The following is a 21,994-nucleotide window of genomic DNA, read 5'->3' as shown; positions in this document are numbered from 1 at the left end:
GACATTGCCTTATAGTGCTAAATATTTTTTATCTCTAATGTTCTTTATACCCTCAATTCTTTGTTATTATTTGTTCTTATTTTGGAAATGTTCGCAAACAAACAAGAAAATTCCTGTTAGGGAATTCCAAGAAATATCTGAGTCTGTAAAGTTTTCTGAGGAAAGAAAAAAAAATAAAAATCAGAACTGTACTCGTAAAAACCCGAAGAATTAAAGCAAAAGTGGACAAGAGCCTCCCAACTCGGATTTCTTTGATTTTGCAAAGTTGACCTGTTATGTCAATGCAATTCTATTACCAAGGGGAGCTGAATGTAAAGCATCAATTTGCATGTAATAGTGCTTAATTTTTTTTAGCCAAGTCCGCTGCTAGACTGTAACTAGTAAACATGGCCTAACTCAGAAATTAATCCCTCTTAAACAGTTCATTAAAAGCTAGCTCAAAATGAGACTCGTTGACAAAAATCGTGTATATTATGAGGTACATAAATTGTACCATACGATGTTCTCTTTAAAAAGTTTCGTTAGAGTATTTAGAAATCAAAACCAACCAATTTAAGAAGAGGAGGATAAGTAAGAAGTCAGGACTTAAGATTGAATGGAGAGATTTTGGAGGTTTAAGTAACTACACAGCTGTGTGCATATATGTTTTAAAATCAAAATTGTCGGAGTATGCACCTAAGTTCAATTTCCCTTTCTATATATTTGAGTAATTTAGAATACTACTTTATCAAAAAAAAAAAAAATGTCGGGGTGGGCGCATAAGTTCCATTTCCTCATTATACATTTGAGTAGTTTAGAATATTACTTTGTCAAAAAATAAAAAGAAAAACAGTGGGAGTTGGTGGCACAACATCCTCTTTAGAGAAATAAAGACGAAAGATGGGAATAGTTTTTTCTTTAAAAAAATTAAAATTGGTAACTTGCTTAGAAGTTTATAACACTTCGGTGGTACACGTTTTTCCTTTCTTTTTTCCTTGACCATTTTTGGGTATTGGACGTGTTCAGCTCTTTCTTTGGAATTTCTTTGTTTTTTCTTCAATTTCTTGCCCTGTCTTTTGGCTCTCTGGTTTGATTCTTTATTGACTTATTGACTTAGATTCCAATTGAAACCGTGTGTGGTTTTCTTTGGTCAACACCACCACGCGGACACACAGTTTTCCATATCTCTGTCTCTCTGTCTCTCTCTCTCTCTGTCTCTCTCTCTCCCATTATTTCTTTTCCTTCGTTCCCTACCCTGCTTTCATCATCTCTATTGTGTTTTTATTAATTATTTTTGGGTTTGTGCTAAAATAAACATTTTCAAAACATTTATTCAATAATAGCCCATTCCTCTCATAGTGCCTTTTGTTATTCCCATTAGCGCATCTTTGTTGTCTCCATAGTGCCTCTTTACTACAAGGGTAAAAAGTTCTGAATTATTTTTTTGCATACATGTACCGTGTTAAATTGTGATCGACAGAAAAATAAGGCAAGTATTTTCGTTCTCTATTTCATCTTCTCCTATAACTTTTCGAATTGATTATTTTCAGTCAATTTTGCATCTTGTTTTTGGTTGGGTTGGTTCTTTTCCTGCAAATTCTCTGGCTTTGTGATTGTTTTAGTGGTCTGCTGAGTTTATTGTCCACAGTTGACATTTCCTTTTCGATCTCTAGTTTGTTTTCTTTATTCTCTTTTGCTTAATACATTTTCAATTACCAAAAGAAAAATTAAAGCTAGCACTATACCATCTTCTTTCTATGTTTCTACTGAGTGTGTTCAAAGCCAGATTTTGAGGAACCGTCTTTTCCAATGGCCTTGAGCACCCAAAGAGCCTCTGCATCTCTTCCGGCTGAATCGGCTCCTCCTCGATGGAAACATGATGTTTTTCAAAGTTTCAGGGGTGCAGACACTCGCAGGGGTTTTATGTCTCATTTAGACCACGAACTGCGGTACCGGCAAACAATAAAAACTTTCAAGGACGACCGAGACCTTGAAATAGGAACAACTATTTCTCCGGATCTGTTGACCGCAATCGAAGAATCACATCTTGCCATCATTGTTCTCTCCCCAAATTACGCTTCTTCCACTTGGTGCTTGGATGAACTCTCAAAGATTCTTGAATGCATGGAAGACACCAAGAGAATTCTGCCAATCTTTTATGACGTGGATCCTTCCGATCAGGGCCGTCCCTGAGATTTTGAGGGCCCTGTGCGAACTTAAATTGGGGCTTCACATAATCTAATACGAAATACTATAAATAAAAATTTGGCATAACTTAATGTCATAAACAATTTTGTTTATAACTAAAAATCATGAATAAATATGTAATGACAATCAGAAATCAAATTCATAAAAATTTAAATGTTTCTATTTGATAAAATTAAATGTTTGGTACAAAAATAAGCTCATTGTGCCCCTACAAGGTCTTTTGCTACCTCCAATAAGCAATTTGTGTTTAATAGGAAAAAAAAATTAGCAATCACAAATTAAAGAGTAGTTGCACACAAATTCTTGAAATTTGAATTTGACTATTTGATTTTGAGTGTTCTTTATGAATATAGGAATTAGGGTTTTCTTTTTTGGGTGTTGAAATTCCTGAAATTGAAAGAATAACTAAAATTGTCAAAGGATTGAAAAAAGAATCAAAGAGAGATTGATGAATGATGATGATTACTTATCAGAAAATCAGAGTTTAAAAGAAAAGAAGAAGCCATAAAGTTTTTTTTGTTTTGTTTTGAATGAAAAAAGTACTTTCTTATATGAGAAATTTTTTTTTATAAATTTTTTAAAAGAATGATCAGAGTAGAAAGTGTTTGGGGGATATATATATATATATATACTCCTCCTGTGGTTAGCTTCGATGTTTCCTTTTATTTCAAGGGTTTTTGGTTTTTCATTTATTTATTTATTATGTAAAGTTTTTAGTTATAATGCAAAAATAATATAAAAACAGCATATAAACCGACTTCAGCAAGAATCAAACTCTGGTGCTATGTTAAATGGAGAAGCGCTGGAGCCAACTCCACCAGACACACCCTTGTGCAAATGTTTAGCACGCTATACTATATATACAATTCCTATAATATTAATATATATACTATAAAGAAATTTTTTTTCGGGGGGCCCTTAGGAATCGGGGGCCCTGTGCGGTGGCACCACTTGCGCCACCCCAGGGCCGCCCCTGCTTCCGATGTACGAAACCAAAAGGGGAGATTTGCGGAAGCCTTCACTAAGCATGAAGAAAGGTTTAGTGAAGAAGCAGAGAAGGTGAAGCGGTGGAGAGCTGCTTTAAGAGAAGTTGCCAATCTCTCTGGCTTAGATTCAAAGAATTATAAGTAAGCATGCATGCATGAACAACTAATTTCTTGTGTCTTAACATGAATCCTACTTGGATTTTACGTTTCAGTTCTTGCTTTAATGCAACAACCTTGGATGTTGTATTTATTGATTAATGGTTATTTTATTTTTCTTCCTTGTAGATCGGAAGCAGAGCTTATCAAAAATATTGTCAAATGTGTGTGGACGAAAGTGCATCCAACATTCATGTTGTCAGGTTCTCCGGAAAATTTAGTCGGAATTGATTTTGCACTTGAGCAACTACGTTTGCAATTAGCTCCCGAAGAAAATGACGTTCGCTTTATAGGGATATGGGGGATGGGCGGGGTAGGCAAAACAACCCTTGCTAAGCTAGTTTTTGAGAAAATTTCCCATCATTTTGAACTTAGTTCGTTTCTATTTGATGTGAGAGAGGTTTCTGCAAAACATGGTACACTAGTTGCTCTACAAAAACAACTTCTTTTCCCAATCTTGAAGGAAGAAAATATTATCCGAGTTTGGGATGAAGAGTCGGGAATAATTTTCACTAAGACATATTTATGGAATAAAAAGGTTCTTCTCATCCTTGATGATGTGGATAAATTAAACCAGCTAGAAAAACTGGTTGGAGAGAAAACTTGGTTTGGTGTAGGGAGTAGAATTATCATCACAACTAGAAATGAACGTCTACTAGTTCAGCATGATATAGCGAGACGACATAAGGTCAAGGTATTAAACAATGGACAAGCTCTTAAGCTCTTTAGTCAACATGCCTTTAAGAAAAATCAGCCTGCGGAAGGTTTTCTAGAACTGTCTCAGCGTGTCCTACATTGTGCCAAAGGCCTTCCATTAGCTCTTAAAACTTTGGGGACTTTGTTGTATAAGAGAGATCAAGATGCATGGAATAGTGTGTTGCATAATGTAGAGAAAATTCCTAATCCAACAGTTCTTGATTCACTCAAAGTAAGTTATGATGGACTAGAAGAGATGGAGAAGAAAATTTTTCTCCATGTTGCATGTTTCCATAAAGGGAAGGATAAAGAGAAAATAATTGAAATACTAGACAGTATCTGGGACATTTCCAGTCTTATTGGGATTGATATTCTTATTGAGAAATCTCTCTTAACCATTAAAAAAAACAATTTACGCAGTGACACTGTTGAGATGCATGATTTGATACAAGAAATGGCATGGGAAATTATTCGTCAAGAGTCTGTCAATGAGCCTGGTAAATGGAGTTGTTTGTGGCATACCGACAACATTTCTGATGTATTCATGAACAACACGGTAGGAAACTTATGTTAAAATACTAAAGTTTAGAAGATAATATATGTCATTTCTTTTGAATTGATATTATGGACTTGAATGTGCAATTAACTTTTTGTTTTTCTTAATTATAGGGAACATCCGCAATTGAAGCCATAGTCTTACGTTTGCCGAAATCAGAAGTGGTACACTGGAATTGTACTGAAGCCTTCTCTAAGATGCACAAATTGAGGCTTCTTGAATTTGATAACGTGATCTTTTCTTCAGGCCCCAAAGATCTTCCAAATTCATTAAGAATTATTTGTTGGAGCTGGTATCCTTTCAAATCCCTCCCACCAATTCACCCACGCTTCGTTGTTAAACTACAGATGCCTCATAGCAAACTTGTCCGGCTTTGGGATGGAGCAAAGGTAAGAGTATAGAAATATGGCATTTTATAATTCTTTTCTTGTTTAGCTTGTATCATTCTTTTGATACTTATCATTCTTCAACTTTTATGTACCGTACAGGACTTCCCAAAGTTGAAATATATTGATCTTAGTTACTCTCATGAATTGGCCAGTACCCCAGATTTCACACGCGTTCCTGTTCTTGAGGAATTGAATCTGAAAAGTTGTACGAATTTAATTGAGGTCCACGGGTCTATTGCAGTTCTCAAAAGGTTGAAACGTTTGGACCTTAGTGACTGTAAAAATATCGAGAGTCTCCCAAGTGAAGTGGAAATGGATTCTCTTGAATATTTCAGTCTTCGTGGCTGCTCAAAAGTGAAAAAACTTCCGGAATTTGAGGGACATATGAAAAGTTCGTTCAAGCTCATTTTAAATGGTACTGCTGTTGAGCAAATACCTTCATCAATCGAAGGTTTGGTTGGCCTTGCTGTAGAGGGTATATACAATCGCAGAAGTCTCTCGGGTCAAATAGTCTATATGCAAAGATCCTCAAAAGTTGTCAAACTGCCAGGGGAGATGGAGTGTTTAGAGGAGCTTGAATTAAGTGAAAGTGCTATGAGAGAGCTGCTTCTTGTTATGATAAGTAACAAATATCTATCCTTACATCGATCATCAACTTCAAGGGATCACAGTGCATGGTTTAGAATAAGAAAGAGTCACCCTGATCCTGCACCTGACCCTTTGGGTTTGGTACTGTCTTCTAGAAATGATTTATTCTCTTTGGCAAGTTTAGATCTAAGTGATTGTAATATTGGTGAAGGAGTCATTCCCGATTGTATTAGCTGCTGCTTGTGTTTAGTACGTTTAATACTTAGGGGAAACAATTTCTTTAGCCTTCCTGCGAACATTAGATTCCTTTCTAAGCTTAGGTATCTTGACTTGAGTTTGTGCAGAAGGCTTCAGCAATTGCCAGATCTTCCGTCAAGTGAAAGCTTACTCGTAAATGTAGACGACTGTACTTCCTTAAGAAGGTTGTCAGATCCATCAAATTTGAGGGGAGCTAATGTGTATGATTTTGACTTTAGTTGTCATAATTGCTTCAGATTGGTTGAAGAAGAAAGCTCGATTAATAGAATATTTGCAATGATGATGAGATTGGCTCCTAACTCTTGCCCTAAGGTAGTCTCTCTCGTTGATTGAATACATACCGTGATTTTCTTTTATTACTATATTAAATAAATATAATGGCAATTCTTTTGGTACAGGGAATTGTATGGCCTGGAAGTGAAATTCCAGAGTGGTTCAGTAATCAAAGTGTGGGAGATTCAATTACTGTGGAGTTGCCTCTACGTCCACCTCCACAATCATCATGTAGCAGCGACTTTTACTGGGCCGGGATTGCTTTATGTGTTGTTTTGGAAGATTCTGAATATTTGCGAAATCAAACCGCCCTTGTTGGATATGATTATTTCAGAATTGAATGTTTGGGAGATCCGTTTCCGAGGCGAGGTCGGTTTGCGACTTTTAGAGTCGGGCATCTTAGGTCACAACACCTTTGGGTTATTTATTTCCCTCGCCATCGTTCCAGCCTCAGTTATGCCTCGAGCAGTCATCGGTTTTCATTCGAAGTACATTATGGTGCATACAAATCTTCCAACAGACTCAAAACAAGCTCCAATATAAAGGAATGTGGGGCCCGTTTGCTGTACGAGAGAGATTTCGAAGAATTCTGCGGAATACTGAAACTCCCCAAGCCCAATTTGAAATCAGCACTACATGCATACGGTCACCAGGCAAGCCAAATTGGTAGCAGTGGACATGGTAGCTCTGATGGCGACGATGAACCAGTCAGCAAAAGATTCAAGAAAGTCTAAATTATTTTGGGCTTGGTTCAATCATTCAATGATGTCTCAAAAAGCTAATGACGTTGGTCAATTCTCAGAATTCAACTCAGTAAGTCCTCACCTTTTCTTTCCAGTTTTCTTTTGAGCTGTTTGTTTTAATTGTTTAATTTGCTCTCAAACTAAGATTATCTATCTATGCATTGATGGCATTCAACAAGTTTCAATTTGAGGGTATCATATAGTTTTCCATTTCCAAATACATATATGCAGGCTATGCTATAATATTGTTGGATTGTGAATCTTCTTAATTTCAATGTGTTAGAAATTAGAATATTTACTCGGTACAGAGCAATTGAGTAACCAAATCCTTTTCGACAATGCTACACTTTTCATAATTTTATATCACAATTTCAATCACCATATGTGGCGACAGAGGTGGACATGAACACCAATTAACCTGTTTGTCACGTGCTATCAAATCATTATAAAATTAATGAAAATTGTATAAAAACCGTTAATGTTAAAAAACAAGCAATGTATTGGTGGCATTCGCAAGGTTTCAAAATTGATTTCATCATAATATCTGTGTTTTCAGTTCTTCTATTAGGTACGTAGTGGGAGAGAGAGTATAATTTTGTGTTCTCTTACTGTCCATCTAGTGCTACTATTTAAATTGCTCTGTCAGGTTTTATTGTTTTCAGAATGAAATGGACCTAATCACATAGTGCAATAAACAGATAATGTGCAAATGCCTGAGACTATGCCAATCATGATATAGGCAAACAGATAAGTAAACTGTCTAAATGAACATCTGCAGATGTTGCCTAACTGAAGCATTTAGAACATGGTAACTCAGGAGGTATTAAATGATTTCTATATGCTACATACAGTTTGTCAGGGAATAAATCAAAATTTGAGATTTGCTTTAAGTATGTTAATGGACTGAGCCTGAATTGTTTCTTTTTCTTCGTTCGAGGTATTTTTCTAAGTGGGCATGACTTGGCTTAACTTATTAATTTCAATATATTAAAATGTTTACTTCCTATAGGCCTCGAGTAAAAGAACATTTTCAGAACCTTTCAATGCTGTGCTATCAAACTGTTGCAATAGCCAATTATGTGTTCAATCCAATCTTGCTCAAAACACAATCAATTTTGAGAAGATGGAGAAAAGGTAGACAACCTGACGATTCGGAATTCCTCTGGCTTTGCAAAGTGAAATTGTTATGTGAATGCAATCCTATTAGAAAGGCGAGCTGAATGTAAAGCATCATTCTTAATTAGCATTGAGTGACGATTGGCTTTGTCTAGGGTTTGATATTGTGTTTATGGTTTCTGATTTTGGGGTTATTTGTTATTTTGGACCTTAGACTTTGGTCTTTTGAATTGGGGTTTTATTTTTGGGAAATTGACCTACATACTTCCCCAGAATGCCCCTCCCTACTCGAGATGAACCTTGGTTTGGTGAATTGAAGTTGACCTTAGATGTAATCAAGAATGCTATATTGAGGGCCTTATATATGACCCTTAGGTGAGACCTTATCTCTTAATCGTTGGATCAAATTGATTAGCTTGATTCAACAGTTAAGAGATGAAACCTCATCTAAAGGTCATATATAAAGCCTTCACTATAAAATGACTCATAATATAAAACTTGTAACATTAAAATCGAGGCCCCGCTGATTGTTGGAATGACGAAAAGCCGGGCTGGGCCTCGGTTTTAATATGTTTGAGCCCATGCTTCTGTTTTGTTCACTTTTTTATTTGGGCTCTCATATGGCAGTGCATGCTTTTGCTTGGTCATGAAAATTTTCATTTCCCGACAAAATAAAAAACTTATCTTTGGTTGAATTTATTATTGCAATTGGGTTAATTTGATAGTTAAATATTCTTATTGACTTAGATTGGTCGACACCACCACGCGGAAACAGAGTTTTCCATCTCTCTTCCATTATTTCCTTTCCTATCCCCTCTCCACTCCTTTTCATCTATTGCCTACAACTTACGTATTGAGCATTTTCAGTGTGTTTTTTTCTTGTGCAAACAGTCAACTTTGCATCTTTTTTTTTTTGGTTGGGTTGGTTCTTTTCCTGCCAATTCTCTGGCTTTGTGATTCTTTTGGTGTTCTGTTGACCTTATTGTCCGAGTTTAGGTTTCCTTTTTATTGATCTCTAGTTTGTTTTGCTGGGTATTTGCTCTACGTCCTTATTCTCTATACGTTGTCAATTACCACAAAAATTAAAGCTGCCGTTTTCTTTTCATACATAATTTTTTATTTTTAAGAATTTGCTGAGTGTTTGCAGAATCAGATTCACAGGGACTGTTTTTTTTTTTTTTTTCTCCAATGGGGTTGAGCACCCAAAGAGCCTCTGCATCTCTTACTTCAGCTGAATTGGCTCCTCCTCGATGGAAGCATGATGTGTTTTTGAGTTTCTGGGGTGAAGACACTCGCAGGGGTTTTATATCTCATTTATACCATGAATTGCACTACTGGCAAGCAATTACAACATTTAAGGACGACCGAGAGCTTGAAAAAGGAGCAAGTATTTCTCCGGAGCTGTTGACCGCAATCAAACAATCACATCTTGCAATCATTGTTCTGTCACCAACTTACGCTTCTTCCACCTGGTGCTTGGATGAACTTTCAAAGATTCTTGAATATATGGAAGACACCAAGAGAATTCTGCCAATTTTTTATGGCGTGCATCCTTCCGATGTACGAAATCAATGGGGGAGTTTTGCGGAAGCCTTCACTAAGCATGAAGAAAAGTTCAGTGAAGACGCAGACAAGGTGAATCGGTGGAGAGCTGCTTTAAGAAAAGTTGGCGGGCTCTCCGGTTTAGATTCAAAGAATTCTAAGTAAGCATGCGTGAACAACTTGCTTGTGTCTTAACAAATTAAGAAAGCTTTACTTGGATGATACGGTTTAGTTCTTTGATGCAACCTTGTTAAGTTAGTTTACTTTTCTTCTTTGTAGGAGTGAAAGAGAGCTTATTGAAGACATTATCAAATGTGCGTGGACCAAAGTGAATCCTACATGTACGTCGTTAGATTCCCAAGAGAAGTTAGTCGGAATTGATTTTCCACTTGAGTACGTTTGCAATTAGATCTCGAGGTAAATGACGTTCGCTTTATAGGGATATGGCGGATGGAGAGAAAAATTGGTTTGGTTTGGGGAGTAGAATTATCATCACAAGCAGAAATGAACGTCTACTAGTTCAACATGGTATAGCGATACCATATAAGGTCAAGGTATTAAATAATGATGAAGCTCTTGAGCTCTTCAGTCAAAAAGCCTTTAGGAAAAGTCAGCCTGAGGAAGGTTTTCTGGAATTGTCCAAGTGTTTCCTACATTATTCCAAAGGCCTTCCATTAGCCCTTAAAACTTTGGGATCTTTCTTGAATATGAGAGATCAAGATGCATGGAATAGTGTATTGGATAATCTAAAGAAAATTCCTAATCCAACAGTTTTTGATTCACTCAAAATTAGTTATGATGGACGAGAAGAGATGGAGAAGATAATTTTTCTTGATGTTGCATGTTTCCATAAAGGGAAGCATAAAGAGACAGTAATTGAAATACTAGAAAGTGTCTGTGACATTTCCAGCCGTATTGGAATCGATATTCTTATTGAGAAATCCCTCTTAACCATTGAGAGACCCTATTTTGACTACAACATTATTAATATGCATGATTTGATACAAGAAATGGCATGGGAGATTGTTCGTAAAAAGCTTGATCAACGCAATCGTTTGTGGCTTCACGACGATGTCTCTCGTGTATTCATGAACAATACGGTAAGAAGTTATGTAGAAGTTCTAAGTTTAGAAGTAAATATATGTCATTTCGTTTAACACAATGTTAGACTTGAATGTGAAATTAACTTTTCCTTCTTAATTATTAGGAAACAAGAGCAATTGAAGCCAGAGTCTTACGTTTGCCCAAATTAGAAGTGGTGCACTAATTGTACTAAAGCAATCTCTAAGATGCCCAAATTAAGGCTACTGGAATTTGATAACGTGATGCTTTCTTCAGGCCCCAAAGTACTTCCAAGTTCCTTAAGAATTATCCATTGGAGCTGGTATCCTTCAAAATCACTCCCACCAAGTTTTTGTTGAAGTTTTGTATTCTGAGTGTGTGTGTTTGTTTGATTACAGAAGAAGAAGGAGAGGAAAATTGGATATCTATTTGTTCATATTCTACTAATTAGCAGAGAGAGTGTTCTCTGCTTTATTTATCATTCACACTTGCTCTGTGCATATATCTCACCGTTATGCACAGTAGCTCATTACGTCAAAACTGTAGAAATGATCTCAGCCATTCATCATGCTAAACTAATGGATCACTCTCCACATGTCACTTGGACAAATTACAAGAAAGGCCCTGCACTTGGTTTAATTACCAAAGTGAATACACAATTAACTACAAGGCATATTTATGCTAAACTTTAATCAGCTCACAGCTTATACATTAACACTCCCCTTTAAGTTTTGAGTTGACACAACTCCAAGCTTGTCTCTAAGGTAGTTGAACCTCTCCTTTGGTAAAGACTTGGTAAAAATGTCTGCCACTTGATCTTTAGTAGGACAATAAATCAAATCAATAATACCTTGTTGTAGAGCATCCTTAATGAAATGATACCTCCTGTTAATGTGCTTTGTCCTTTGATGAAACACCGGATTTTTAGTGATTGAGATTGCAGATGTGTTGTCACATTTCAGAGGAGTAGCTTCTGTTTGTAGTTCACCAAAATCCTCCAAAACAAACCTAAGCCATATAGCTAGAGTTGTAGCTTCTGAAGCACTAACATATTCTGCTTCTGCAGTTGAGAGAGCAACACAACTTTGCTTGACAGAAGCCCATGAAAAAACTCCACTTCCAAATGAGAATGCATAGCCAGATGTACTTTTACTATCTTCAATAGAGCCTCCCCAATCATTGTCACAGTATCCAACCAACACTGCCTTCTTGCCTTTTTCGTACATCAGACCATAGTCTAATGTTCCTTGAACATACCTTAGCACCCTCTTAGCTGTTCCATAGTGCTTATTAGAAGGACCATGCATATATCTAGCTAGTAAACTAGCTGCATACATCACATCTGGCCTTATAGCAGTAAGGTACAACAAACTTCCTACAAGCTTCCTATATTTCTCTTCATCTGCAGCACCACTTCCATCATCCTTAATCAACTTTTCAGTGGCTATAAGAGGAGTAGACACAGGCTTACAATCATTTAAACCAAATTTATTCAACAAAGAAGAAGCGTACTTCCTTGGATGAATAAAGATCCTTGAATCTGTCTGAATCACTCCCATTCCTAGACAATGATGGAGAAGTCCCAGGTCTGTCATTTCGTACTTCTCCTTCATATCCTTTTTGAATTCATTCAGCATTTCTTGACTGCTTCCTGTATATATTATATCATCCACATAGATGGATACTATTAGCATATCCTTTTCTCCCCTTGTCTTAGTAAAGAGAGTGGCTTCACTCAAACTTTTCTCAAAACCACATTCAGCAAAATAACTGTCAATCTCTCCATACTAGGCTCTAGGTGTCTGTTTTGATCCATAGAGAGCCTTGTGCAGTTTATAGACTTTATCTTCCTTGCCTTCAAGCACAAATCCCTCGGGTTGCTCAACATACACTTCTTCTTGCAGCTTTCCATTCAAGAATGCCGACTTAACATCTAGCTGATACAACTTCCAGCTTCGTTGTGCAGCAAGTGCAATTAAAGTTCTTATTGTATCCAATCTAGCAACTGGAGCAAAAGTCTCACTATAGTCAATTCCTGGTTTCTGCACATATCCCTTAGCAACCAATCTTGCCTTGTTCTTTTGCATTGAACCATCTAGATTCAGTTTGGTTTTGAACACCCATTTCACCCCAATAACTTGTTTTTCACTTGGTCTGTCTACAAGTTCCCATTTCTCATTTTTCTCAATCATAGAAAGTTCATCTTCCATAGTTTGTATATAGGTGGCCATTTCCTCATGAAGCATTGCCCTGGCCATTTCCACCACAGTCCTATTTTTCCTCTCTACTACCCCATTTTGTTGTGGGGTGTAGGCTGTGATTAGTTGCCTTTGAGTCCCTCCTTCTTCACATAGTTTGTTGAATTCACTAGATGTGAATTCACCTCCTCTATCACTTCTCACACATTTCACCTTGAGCCCATTTTGCAATTCTACCATTGATTTGAACTTTCTAAAGCAGTTTATTGCATCTGATTTATACCTGAGAAAATAAACCCAAGCCATCCTTGTGCAATCATCAATGAGTAACATAAAGTACCTATTTCCAGCTATGGATTCAGTCTGCATAGGACCACACAGATTTGTATGTATCAGGTCAAGTGGATTTCGTGCTCTCCAAGCATGTTCTTTGGGAAACCAGTCTCTATGTTGTTTTCCCAACTGACATCCTTCACACACACCATTAGTTTCTGTTGAAATATAATCCTCCTGCAGATTTCTTAGAGCTGAAGTCATCTTCTATTTCTCTGTTTTCTGCTAAGTCTACTTTAAATGATGTAATGAGAACCATTAGATCATAGTCTAGGTGGATTCTCTAGCTTAGATTTGGTATGACATGTGTAAGCACCTAATAGGGTAACAACTGTAATTCTGTTAGGAGAGAATCACATTTCTCTCTCTGTTAGTCACACTATGTAAGCTGCAGAATTGATAGAATTCAATAGAACAGTGCCTTCCTATTTTCTCTTCATTTCTCTCTAGCTAAAAGCTTCACAAGTGCACCTCTTCCTAATCTGAAAATACATAGATAATCAGAGAATTCTAACATGGCCTCAGAGCCAGGTTTGATTGTTTGTTGGGCGTGAATCTGTGAGAATCGAGCTGGTGTTTGGCTGAGCTGACGTTGAGCTCACTCAAAATTTCACGAAGCTTTTCTAGCTGCGTCTGATGTCTAACATGGCAGGATCAAGCTCTTCTGAGCTTCGTACACCAGTTTTCAATGGAGAAAACTATGAGTTTTGGAGCATTCGAATGAAGACCATTCTGAAATCTCATGGACTGTGGGATTTGGTTGAAAATGGTTTGATGCTTCAGATCCAACGAAGGAAAAAGGAAAGGAAGAAGGATCTAAAGCTGCTGAAGAAGAGAAGTCTACATCGGCTGAGATCTTTGATGAAAGATGCTCGTGCACTTGGACTGATCCAAGGTGCAGTCTCAGACCAAATTTTTCCCAGAATAGTGAATGAAGAAACCTCAAAAGGTGCATGGGATATTCTGAAGCAGGAGTTTAGAGGCGATAAACAGGTAAGAAGTGTGAAACTACAAGGCTTACGTAGAGAGTTTGAATACACTCGTATGAAGGATAGTGAGTCATTCTCTGGTTATGTTGCTAAACTGTTTGATCTAATTAATCAAATGAAAAGTTATGGTGAAGAGTTACCTAGAGAAAGAGTTGTGCAGAAATTGCTTATTAGCTTGCCTAGATCTTATGACTCTATATGTTCTGTGATTGAGCATTCAAAGGATCTTGACACTCTTGAAATTCAAGAAGTGGTTGCGTCTCTCAAGAACTTTGAGCTCAGATTGGATAGGCACACTGAAAATTCCACAGAAAAGGCTTTCACTAGCCTGAACATAGAGAGTAAAAGCTCTAAGAATGGAAGTTCTTCTGGAGGTAACAAGTCTCAGAAGAACTGGAAGGAAAATGGGAAGAATTGGAATAACAAGTCCAATTCTAATCCCAAACCAAATGCATCAAATGATGGAACTAAAACACCTTGCAAGCACTGTGAAAAACTGCACTATGGCAAGTGCTGGTTTGAAGGAAAACCAAAATGCAGAGGATGTGGAAAGTTTGGTCACATGGTTAGAAATTGCCATGAAAATCAACGTGTGCAGAAGGTGAATTATGCCAATCAGGTTGAAGAACTGGAACATTGTTTTATGCATGCAATGCCGTGACAGATGTGAAATTGAACAATTCTTGGTATGTGGACAGTGGTTGTAGCAACCACATGACTGGAGATGAAAGGCTACTGATAGATATTCGAAGGGATGTAACTTCCAAGGTGAAAATGGGGACTGGAGAGACAGTTCAAGTTGCAGGAAAAGGTACTCTTGTGATAGAAACCAAGACAGGCAGAAAACACATTCAAGAAGTGATGTTGGTGCCTGGTTTAGAAGAGAACTTGCTCAGTGTTGGTCAGATGATGGAACATGGGTATTGTTTAGTATTTGGAAAGGGAATGGTGACAATTTTTGATGATTGGTCACTGCAAAATCCTATAGCTAAGGTTCCAATGACTAGCAATAGGTGTTTCTCTCTCACAATGGTACCTGCTACTCAGTTGGTGCTGAGAGCAAGTGTGACTCACAGTTTGCAGACTTGGCATAAAAGGCTGGGCCATCTTAATGATCAAAGCATCAGGATGCTGGCAAATCAAGACATGGTTCATGGACTGCCTAGTCTGGAGAAGGATTTTGCAGTTTGTGAAGGCTGCAAGCTGGGAAAGCAGCATAGAGACTCATTTCCTGCAGAATCTACTTGGAGAGCTCAGTTTCCACTTGAATTAGTTCACACTGACATCTGTGGTCCAATGCAGATTGCATCAATGTCAGAAAACAGATATTTCCTGTTATTCATTGATGACTATACAAGAATGGCTTGGGTTTATTTTCTCAGAAATAAATCCAATGCTTTTGAATGTTTCAAGAAGTTCAAAGCAATGACAGAATTGCAGAGTGGACACAAAGTGAAATCACTTAGAAGTGACAGAGGTGGAGAATTCATGTCAAATGAATTTCTTGCATACTACAGTGAGGCTGGAATACAAAGACAGCTGACAGTAGCATATTCCCCTCAGCAAAATGGAGTTGTTGAGAGGAAGAACATGACTGTGATTGAGATGGCAAAGTCTATGCTACATGAAAAGAGTCTTCCATATGAGTTTTGGGCAGAAGCTGTTCATACAGCAGTCTACCTTCTCAACAGGTGTCCTTCTAAGTCTCTTAAGAAAATGACACCATTTGAGGCCTACACAGGAAGAAAGCCAGGTATTGCACACTTGAAAGTGTTTGGATGCCTATGTCATGTGCTTATTCCTTCTGTTTTGAGACACAAGTTGGAAGAAAATAGTCACAAATGCATTTTTGTGGGCTATGGATTGTGTGAAAAAGGCTATAGACTGTATGATCCTAAGACTAGAAAGATTATCTTGTCTAGGGATGTCTATTTTGATGAAGAAGACTCATGGAAATGGGAGAATCCTAGCAATGCAGATGTGAGAATGCCTATGCCAGATGGAAATCAAGGTACTGCAGAAACTGAACAGAGGATATTAGATGAACAATCTCAGTTTTTGGATACTCAAATGCAGATGGAAGAAGAAATTGCACCTCAAGGGGAAGAAATGCTTGATGAGACTCAAAGGTTTGATCACACACCTCACAAGTGGAGGAGTATTAATGACATCATGACACAATGCAACATGTGCATTGTAGAACTTGACAGCTTTGAAGAAGCAGATTTGGATGAATCATGGAGAAGTGCAATGGAGGCTGAATTCGAGATGATTGAGAAGAACAATACATGGAAATTAGTTGACAGGCCATTTGACAAACCAGTAATTGGTGTTAAGTGGGTCTACAAGGTCAAACTGAACCTAGATGGTACTGTGTAGAAGAATAAAGCTAGGCTTGTGGCTAAAGGCTATTCACAGAAGCCTGGAATCGATTATAATGAGACATTTGCCCCTGTGGCAAGACTTGACACCATCAGAACCTTGATAGCCCTTGCAGCACAAAAGGAATGGAACCTATTTCAACTGGATGTGAAGTCTCCCTTTCTCAATGGCATTCTAAAGGAGGAAGTTTATGTTGAACAACCTCAAGGATATGTTCAAGAGAGCAAGGAAACCAAGGTGTACAGGTTGAACAAGGCTCTATATGGACTGAAACAAGCCCTAAGGGCCTGGTATGATGAAATAGATGCCTATTTCAACACTGCAGGTTTTAAGAAGAGCTTAAGTGAAGCTACTCTCTATATCAAAACAAGTGACACCTCAGGTATTATCATTGTCTCACTCTATGTAGATGACATTATATACACTGGAAGCTTTCCTAAAATGCTTGAAGAGTTTAAACAAGATATGATGCAACACTATGAGATGACAGACTTGGGTCTGTTGCACCATTTTCTTGGCATGGGAGTGGAACAAACTGATAAGCATATTTTCATTCATCAAAAGAAATATGCCATGAAAATTCTTGAGAAGTTTGGAATGAGAGACTGCAAGTCAGTGGCAATTCCATTAGTGGTGAATGAGAAATTGTGTAGAGAAGATGGGAGTGAAGCAGCAGATGAAAGTGAATTCAGACAGATTGTAGGAAGCCTGCTTTATCTGACTACCACAAGACCAGATGTCATGTTTGCATCTAGCTTGCTTGCTAGGTTTATGCACAATCCCTCAAAGAAACACATGGGAACTGCTAAAAGGGTGCTGAGATACATACAGGGCACATTGGATTTTGGAATTGAGTTTGCAAAGGGGAAAACAGCTACTCTAATTGGGTACTGTGACAGTGACTAGGCTGGGAGTGAGGATGATATGAGGAGCACCTCAGGATATGCCTTCACACTAGGCTCAGGCATGTTCTCTTGGGCTTCCATCAAGCAAAACACAGTTGCTTTATCTACAGCCGAAGCTGAGTATGTGAGTGCTGCAGAAGCAACTTCACAAGCTAAGTGGCTCAGATTTGTGCTTGAAAATTTTGGTGAAGAACAGGTAGAAGGGATTCCAATTCTATGTGACAACACTTCTGCAATTGCAATGGCAAGGAATCCAGTTGATCACCAAAAGACAAGACACATCAGCAGGAAATTTCATTTTATAAGGGAAGCCATTCAAGCAAAAGAAATTGAACTGGTGTACTGCAAGACAGAAGATCAGATAGCAGACATTTTGACTAAGGCTCTGCCTAAGGATCGGTTTGTGAGGCTGAGAAGCTTGCTTGGAGTGAAAATGTCTTAGAAGGGAGTGTTGAAATATAAGGGAGTGTTGAAATATAATCCTCCTGCAGATTTCTTAGAGCTGAAGTCATCTTCTATTTCTCTGTTTTCTGCTAAGTCTACTTTAAATGATGTAATGAGAACCATTAGATCATAGTCTAGGTGGATTATCTAGCTTAGATTTGGTATGACATGTGTAAGCACCTCTGTAAGTTACACATTTCTGTCAGTCACACTATGCCATTGACGGAGAACAGTGCCTTCCTATTTTCTCTTCATTTCTCTCTACCAAAAAGCTTCACAAGTGCACCTCTTCCTAATCTGAAAATACATAGATAATCAGAGAATTCTAACAGTTTCTTCTAGATATGGAAGTCCATGAACCATATCTTGTTCTCTCAATTGTTTGAGACTTCTGAGGTTGAGGTGACCTAACCTCTTGTGCCAAATCCAAGTACATTCTGTCACACTAGCCTTCAGTGCAATTTGATCATTTTGCATTAAGGATAGAGGGTAACACCTATTGATCTTATCTTAACCTTGATATCCAGTTTGTCAAGTGAGGGGCCATAAAAAATGCAACAATGCCTCCACCAAGGAGTAGGTAATACCCATGTTCATCCATCTGTCCAACACTCAACAAATTTTCCTTCAAACCAGGTAGAAACATGACTTCCCTGATGTATTTTCTGCCTGCACTTGTGTCAATCACCAATGAGCCTATTCCTGCAACATCTACCAGATTTCCAGTAGGCATTTGCACCTTTCCATGGACATTTGTCCTTACATCAACATAATTCAGCATTTCCAGTCATGTGGTTGCTGCAACCACTATCAATATACCAATTTCCATTCATTTGCACTTCAGTAATGACACTATTAGCATAAAAAAGATTTCCAGTCACCTCAGTTTGATTGACACAGTTGGCCTTTTGAGTAGCCTTACCTATGATGCATTCCCTAGCCAAATGTCCAAACCTATCACAGTTAAAACATTTAGACTTCCCCTTATATCTACACTCACCAAAGTGAAATTTGGAGCACACCTTGCACTGTGGTTTAGCAGCGTCTTGAGTTGTCTGTTGTGGTGAACCAAAACTATGATTTGGTGCAAGCTGTGATAATTAACAAATTGTTTAATTATGAATTCGGTCACTATTTCTTGTAGTTTAAGCCTGCATACAGCTAATTCAAACAATGAGAATATCTAAGCTAATGAAAAATACAAGAATAATCCATGTATTTATTTTTATGCATAACAAGAAGGTTAGAAATAAGATTTATTTGCTACTTTAATTCTAGGCAGAAAATTTGAGCAAGTTTGGTTAGTGAAAATATACATACCAAAAATTATAACTGATTTTGGATTTTGCAGCAGGCATGAAAATGTGCATGGTTGCTGTTATTTAAATTTATTTCAACATAAAATCAGAAAAGAAAGGAGAGGTGGTTAGTTCATAAGAGGAGAGAATAACAGACAAGGAGAGGCAAAAGAAACTGTGAGTTTTAGCTTTACAAACAAAAATTGGCAGAAGTGGAGCAATTAAGATGATCAGATTTTGAAAGGTGAGCATTTCTCAAACTGCACATAGCCTGATGTGGTTAAGCAGAATCAGTTGCTTATCGCTTCATGTTGTATCTTTTGTAATGGTTTTCCTTTCTTAATTTCATTTTGGCTCTCTGGAAAAACAGATTGCATTATCGGCTTTGGAAGAATTGGCCTTGTAAATACTACAAATACTATCCTAGTGCTGTGGAGTTGGCCTCAAACTGTGGCATTTTGGTGGTTGTGTGAATATCTGATCACTTCTGAAGAGACCAACTGCATTGTTGATTTTGAAGTCATTGTTGCTTTGGGTCCATAGGGCGTTCTCATTAACATTGGAATAGGTCCTCATGGTGATGAACCTGGTGTTTCATTGCTGGATGGCCAGTTAGATGTGCTGGCCTCCATATTTTTTAGAATGAACCAACCACTAGTTCCTGATCAGCAATGTGCTTTGATTAATATTTTAATGCTGTGGCAGAAGTGATTTGTTTCATTTGGTTTTGTAAGTAATATAAGATCTTATCTGTTTCAATTTCCAGAGGTCCGTTCTGCAAATAAAAACAAACTCTGTAAATCATTGTGCATTATTTTTGAATTTGATAACTTGTCAATCCTATTTAGGTGCTGTACAAAGAAGGAAGGGACAATTATCCTGCTCCCTATGCTTATGATTCAATATATCATCATAGAGGAATTGGATCAAAATTGTTTCAAATGCTATTTAGGCTTCACATGCATACGAAAACAGAATGCCAATATCAATCTTACAGTTCTGATATTAACTCAGACAAACTTTGTTTTAATTGAAGGCTGTGGTGATGAAAGTACTGAACATGGAAGGTTCTCAAGTTGTAGAAAAACAATGTTGCCTTGATATGCAAGGCTGGTGAATGGAAAACATATTAAGATAAAAGGTTTATGGCCTCCCTTTTTGTTAAATTTCAGAGAAACGGGCCAGCGGCCTACTACTAACAACACCAATATTATCCTCAACTTAACTACCTACAAAGCCCAGTAGGTGTGAGGTTTTATCAAGGCCTCAGTAATATTAGTAGTATTTGACTAAATTGGCTACACATGTTTATTCCATAACATAGGCTGATCCGCATCATTATGCAAATGGGAATTATAGCGTCTCCTGGGGTTAATGGTGACATGGCTGTTAAGTTAACACTTGGCCTTATTGATATTAATTGTCTGTCCTAAACTAAACGAGCTTTTATGTTATCTGAGTAGAGAATGTTCTGAATTTTCAAGTTCTTTCTGTAATTGTCATCTGCCAGAAAGCATTCAAATTACTGCAGTCAGACATTTCCTCACCATCCGGCACATCATGTGTTCTCGTATGCATGAGGGTGCTTTACATTTGTGTTACTGACATGAACAAGAATTTTGTTCCCTTTATCAATATGGTACTACAGAAGAGGATGATGATGACTGATCTGAATCTATTGCATCATCTGCAACAGCAAGAAGTGAGGATCAAAACATCTTTTTGACAGTACCAAAGGGATTGAATCTCAGTTAAACTATTTGAGCATTGTGAATCTCAGATGATAGTAGGTATAGGGAGGATTCGTTGTGATTTTGTTTGCTTTCAGAATTTACAAGTTTGCTTCAACATATATCCTACCTTGCATTGAAAAAACATCAATTTGTTATATGATTCTTTTCGTTACATATAAAGGGATTGAACCTTAACCCATCATAATTCATCTTTATCCTCAAGTTTTTATTTTTAAAAGGCTGTTCATTGATGCTATTTGGTTCAAGATAAATTACAGCGTGTTTAGAATTTTGAGTGAAAATTTGTCAGTGTATAAGATGTTGCAAATTCCTGACATTGCCTTATAGTGCTAAATATTTTTGATCTCTAATGTTCTTTATACCCTCAATTCTTTGTTATTATTTGTTCTTATTTTGGAAATGTTCGCAAACAAACAAGAAAATTCCTGTTAGGGAATTCCAAGAAATATCTGAGTATGTCAAGTTTTCTGAGGAAGGGAAGAAAAAAAAAAAGAAAAAAAAGAACTGTACTCGTAAAAACCCGAAGAATTAAAGCAAAAGTGGACAAGGGCCTCCCAACTCGGATTTATTTGATTTTGCAAAGTTGACCTGTTATGTCAATGCAATTCTATTACCAAGGGGAGCTGAATGTAAAGCATCAATTTGCATGTAATAGTGCTTAATTTTTTTTGGCCAAGTCCACTGCTAGACTGTAAATAGTAAACATGGCCTAACTCAGAAATTAATCCCTCTTAAACAGTTCATTAAACGCTAGCTCAAAATGAGACTCGTTGACAAAAATCGTGTATATTATGAGGTACATAAATTGTACCATACGATGTTCTCTTTAAAAAGTCTCGTTAGAGTATTTAGAAATCAAAACCAACCAATTTAAGAAGAGGAGGAGAAGTAAGAGGTCAGGACTTAAGATCGAATGGAGAGATTTTGGAGGTTTAAGTAACTACACAGCTATGTGCCTATATGTTTTAAAATCAAAATTGTCGGAGTATGCACTTAAGTTCAATTTCCCTCTCCATATATTTGAATAATTTAGAATATCGCTTTATCAAAAAATAAAAATAAAAAGTGTCGGGGTGGGTGCATAAGTTCGATTTCCTTATCATACATTTGAGTAGTTTAGAATATTACTTTGTCAAAAA

At 37.3% G+C, this 21,994-nt stretch overlaps 4 protein-coding genes and 1 long non-coding RNA gene across 7 annotated transcripts; all 5 read left to right on the top strand.

Annotated features, from left to right (window-relative positions):
* Positions 1-1,216: 1,216 nt before the first annotated feature.
* On the top strand, positions 1,217-6,149 carry LOC117636948 (TMV resistance protein N-like). Its single transcript, XM_034371679.1, has 5 exons — positions 1,217-2,149; positions 3,164-3,314; positions 3,459-4,581; positions 4,695-4,970; positions 5,070-6,149. Exons 1-5 carry the CDS (start codon positions 1,789-1,791, stop codon positions 6,147-6,149), a joined length of 2,991 nt encoding a protein of 996 aa, XP_034227570.1. The 5' UTR covers positions 1,217-1,788.
* A 438-nt stretch (positions 6,150-6,587) lies between these two features.
* Positions 6,588-8,541, top strand: LOC117636968. Its single transcript, XR_004587131.1, has 2 exons — positions 6,588-6,902; positions 7,842-8,541. It is a non-coding gene; the product is annotated as an uncharacterized LOC117636968 (long non-coding RNA).
* Positions 8,542-8,702: 161 nt separating this feature from the next.
* On the top strand, positions 8,703-9,899 carry LOC117636944 (toll/interleukin-1 receptor-like protein). The gene is made up of 2 exons (XM_034371672.1): positions 8,703-9,651; positions 9,770-9,899. The coding sequence occupies exons 1-2, from the start codon at positions 9,137-9,139 to the stop codon at positions 9,897-9,899; spliced, it is 645 nt and encodes a 214-aa protein (XP_034227563.1). The 5' UTR covers positions 8,703-9,136.
* LOC117636967 (TMV resistance protein N-like) lies at positions 9,864-11,062 on the top strand. Of its 3 annotated transcripts, none has more exons than XR_004587129.1 (3): positions 9,864-10,590; positions 10,698-10,874; positions 10,951-11,062. XR_004587129.1 is itself a non-coding variant. In XM_034371694.1 (2 exons), exons 1-2 carry the CDS (start codon positions 9,934-9,936, stop codon positions 10,755-10,757), a joined length of 717 nt encoding a protein of 238 aa, XP_034227585.1. In that variant the 5' UTR covers positions 9,864-9,933; the 3' UTR covers positions 10,758-11,058. The 3 variants fall into 3 exon arrangements, 1 of the variants encoding a protein (XP_034227585.1); XR_004587130.1 differs by having other exon boundaries at positions 10,954-11,009; XM_034371694.1 differs by having other exon boundaries at positions 10,698-11,058.
* Positions 11,063-13,728: 2,666 nt separating this feature from the next.
* LOC117636942 lies at positions 13,729-14,733 on the top strand. Its single transcript, XM_034371671.1, has one exon. The coding sequence runs from the start codon at positions 13,729-13,731 to the stop codon at positions 14,731-14,733; it is 1,005 nt and encodes a 334-aa protein (XP_034227562.1).
* The last annotated feature ends 7,261 nt before the right edge of the window (positions 14,734-21,994 follow it).

Source organism: Prunus dulcis, chromosome 8, assembly GCF_902201215.1.
Source record: "Prunus dulcis chromosome 8, ALMONDv2, whole genome shotgun sequence".
NCBI lineage: Eukaryota > Viridiplantae > Streptophyta > Magnoliopsida > Rosales > Rosaceae > Prunus > Prunus dulcis.
This window is presented reverse-complemented; position numbering and strand designations above follow the sequence as displayed.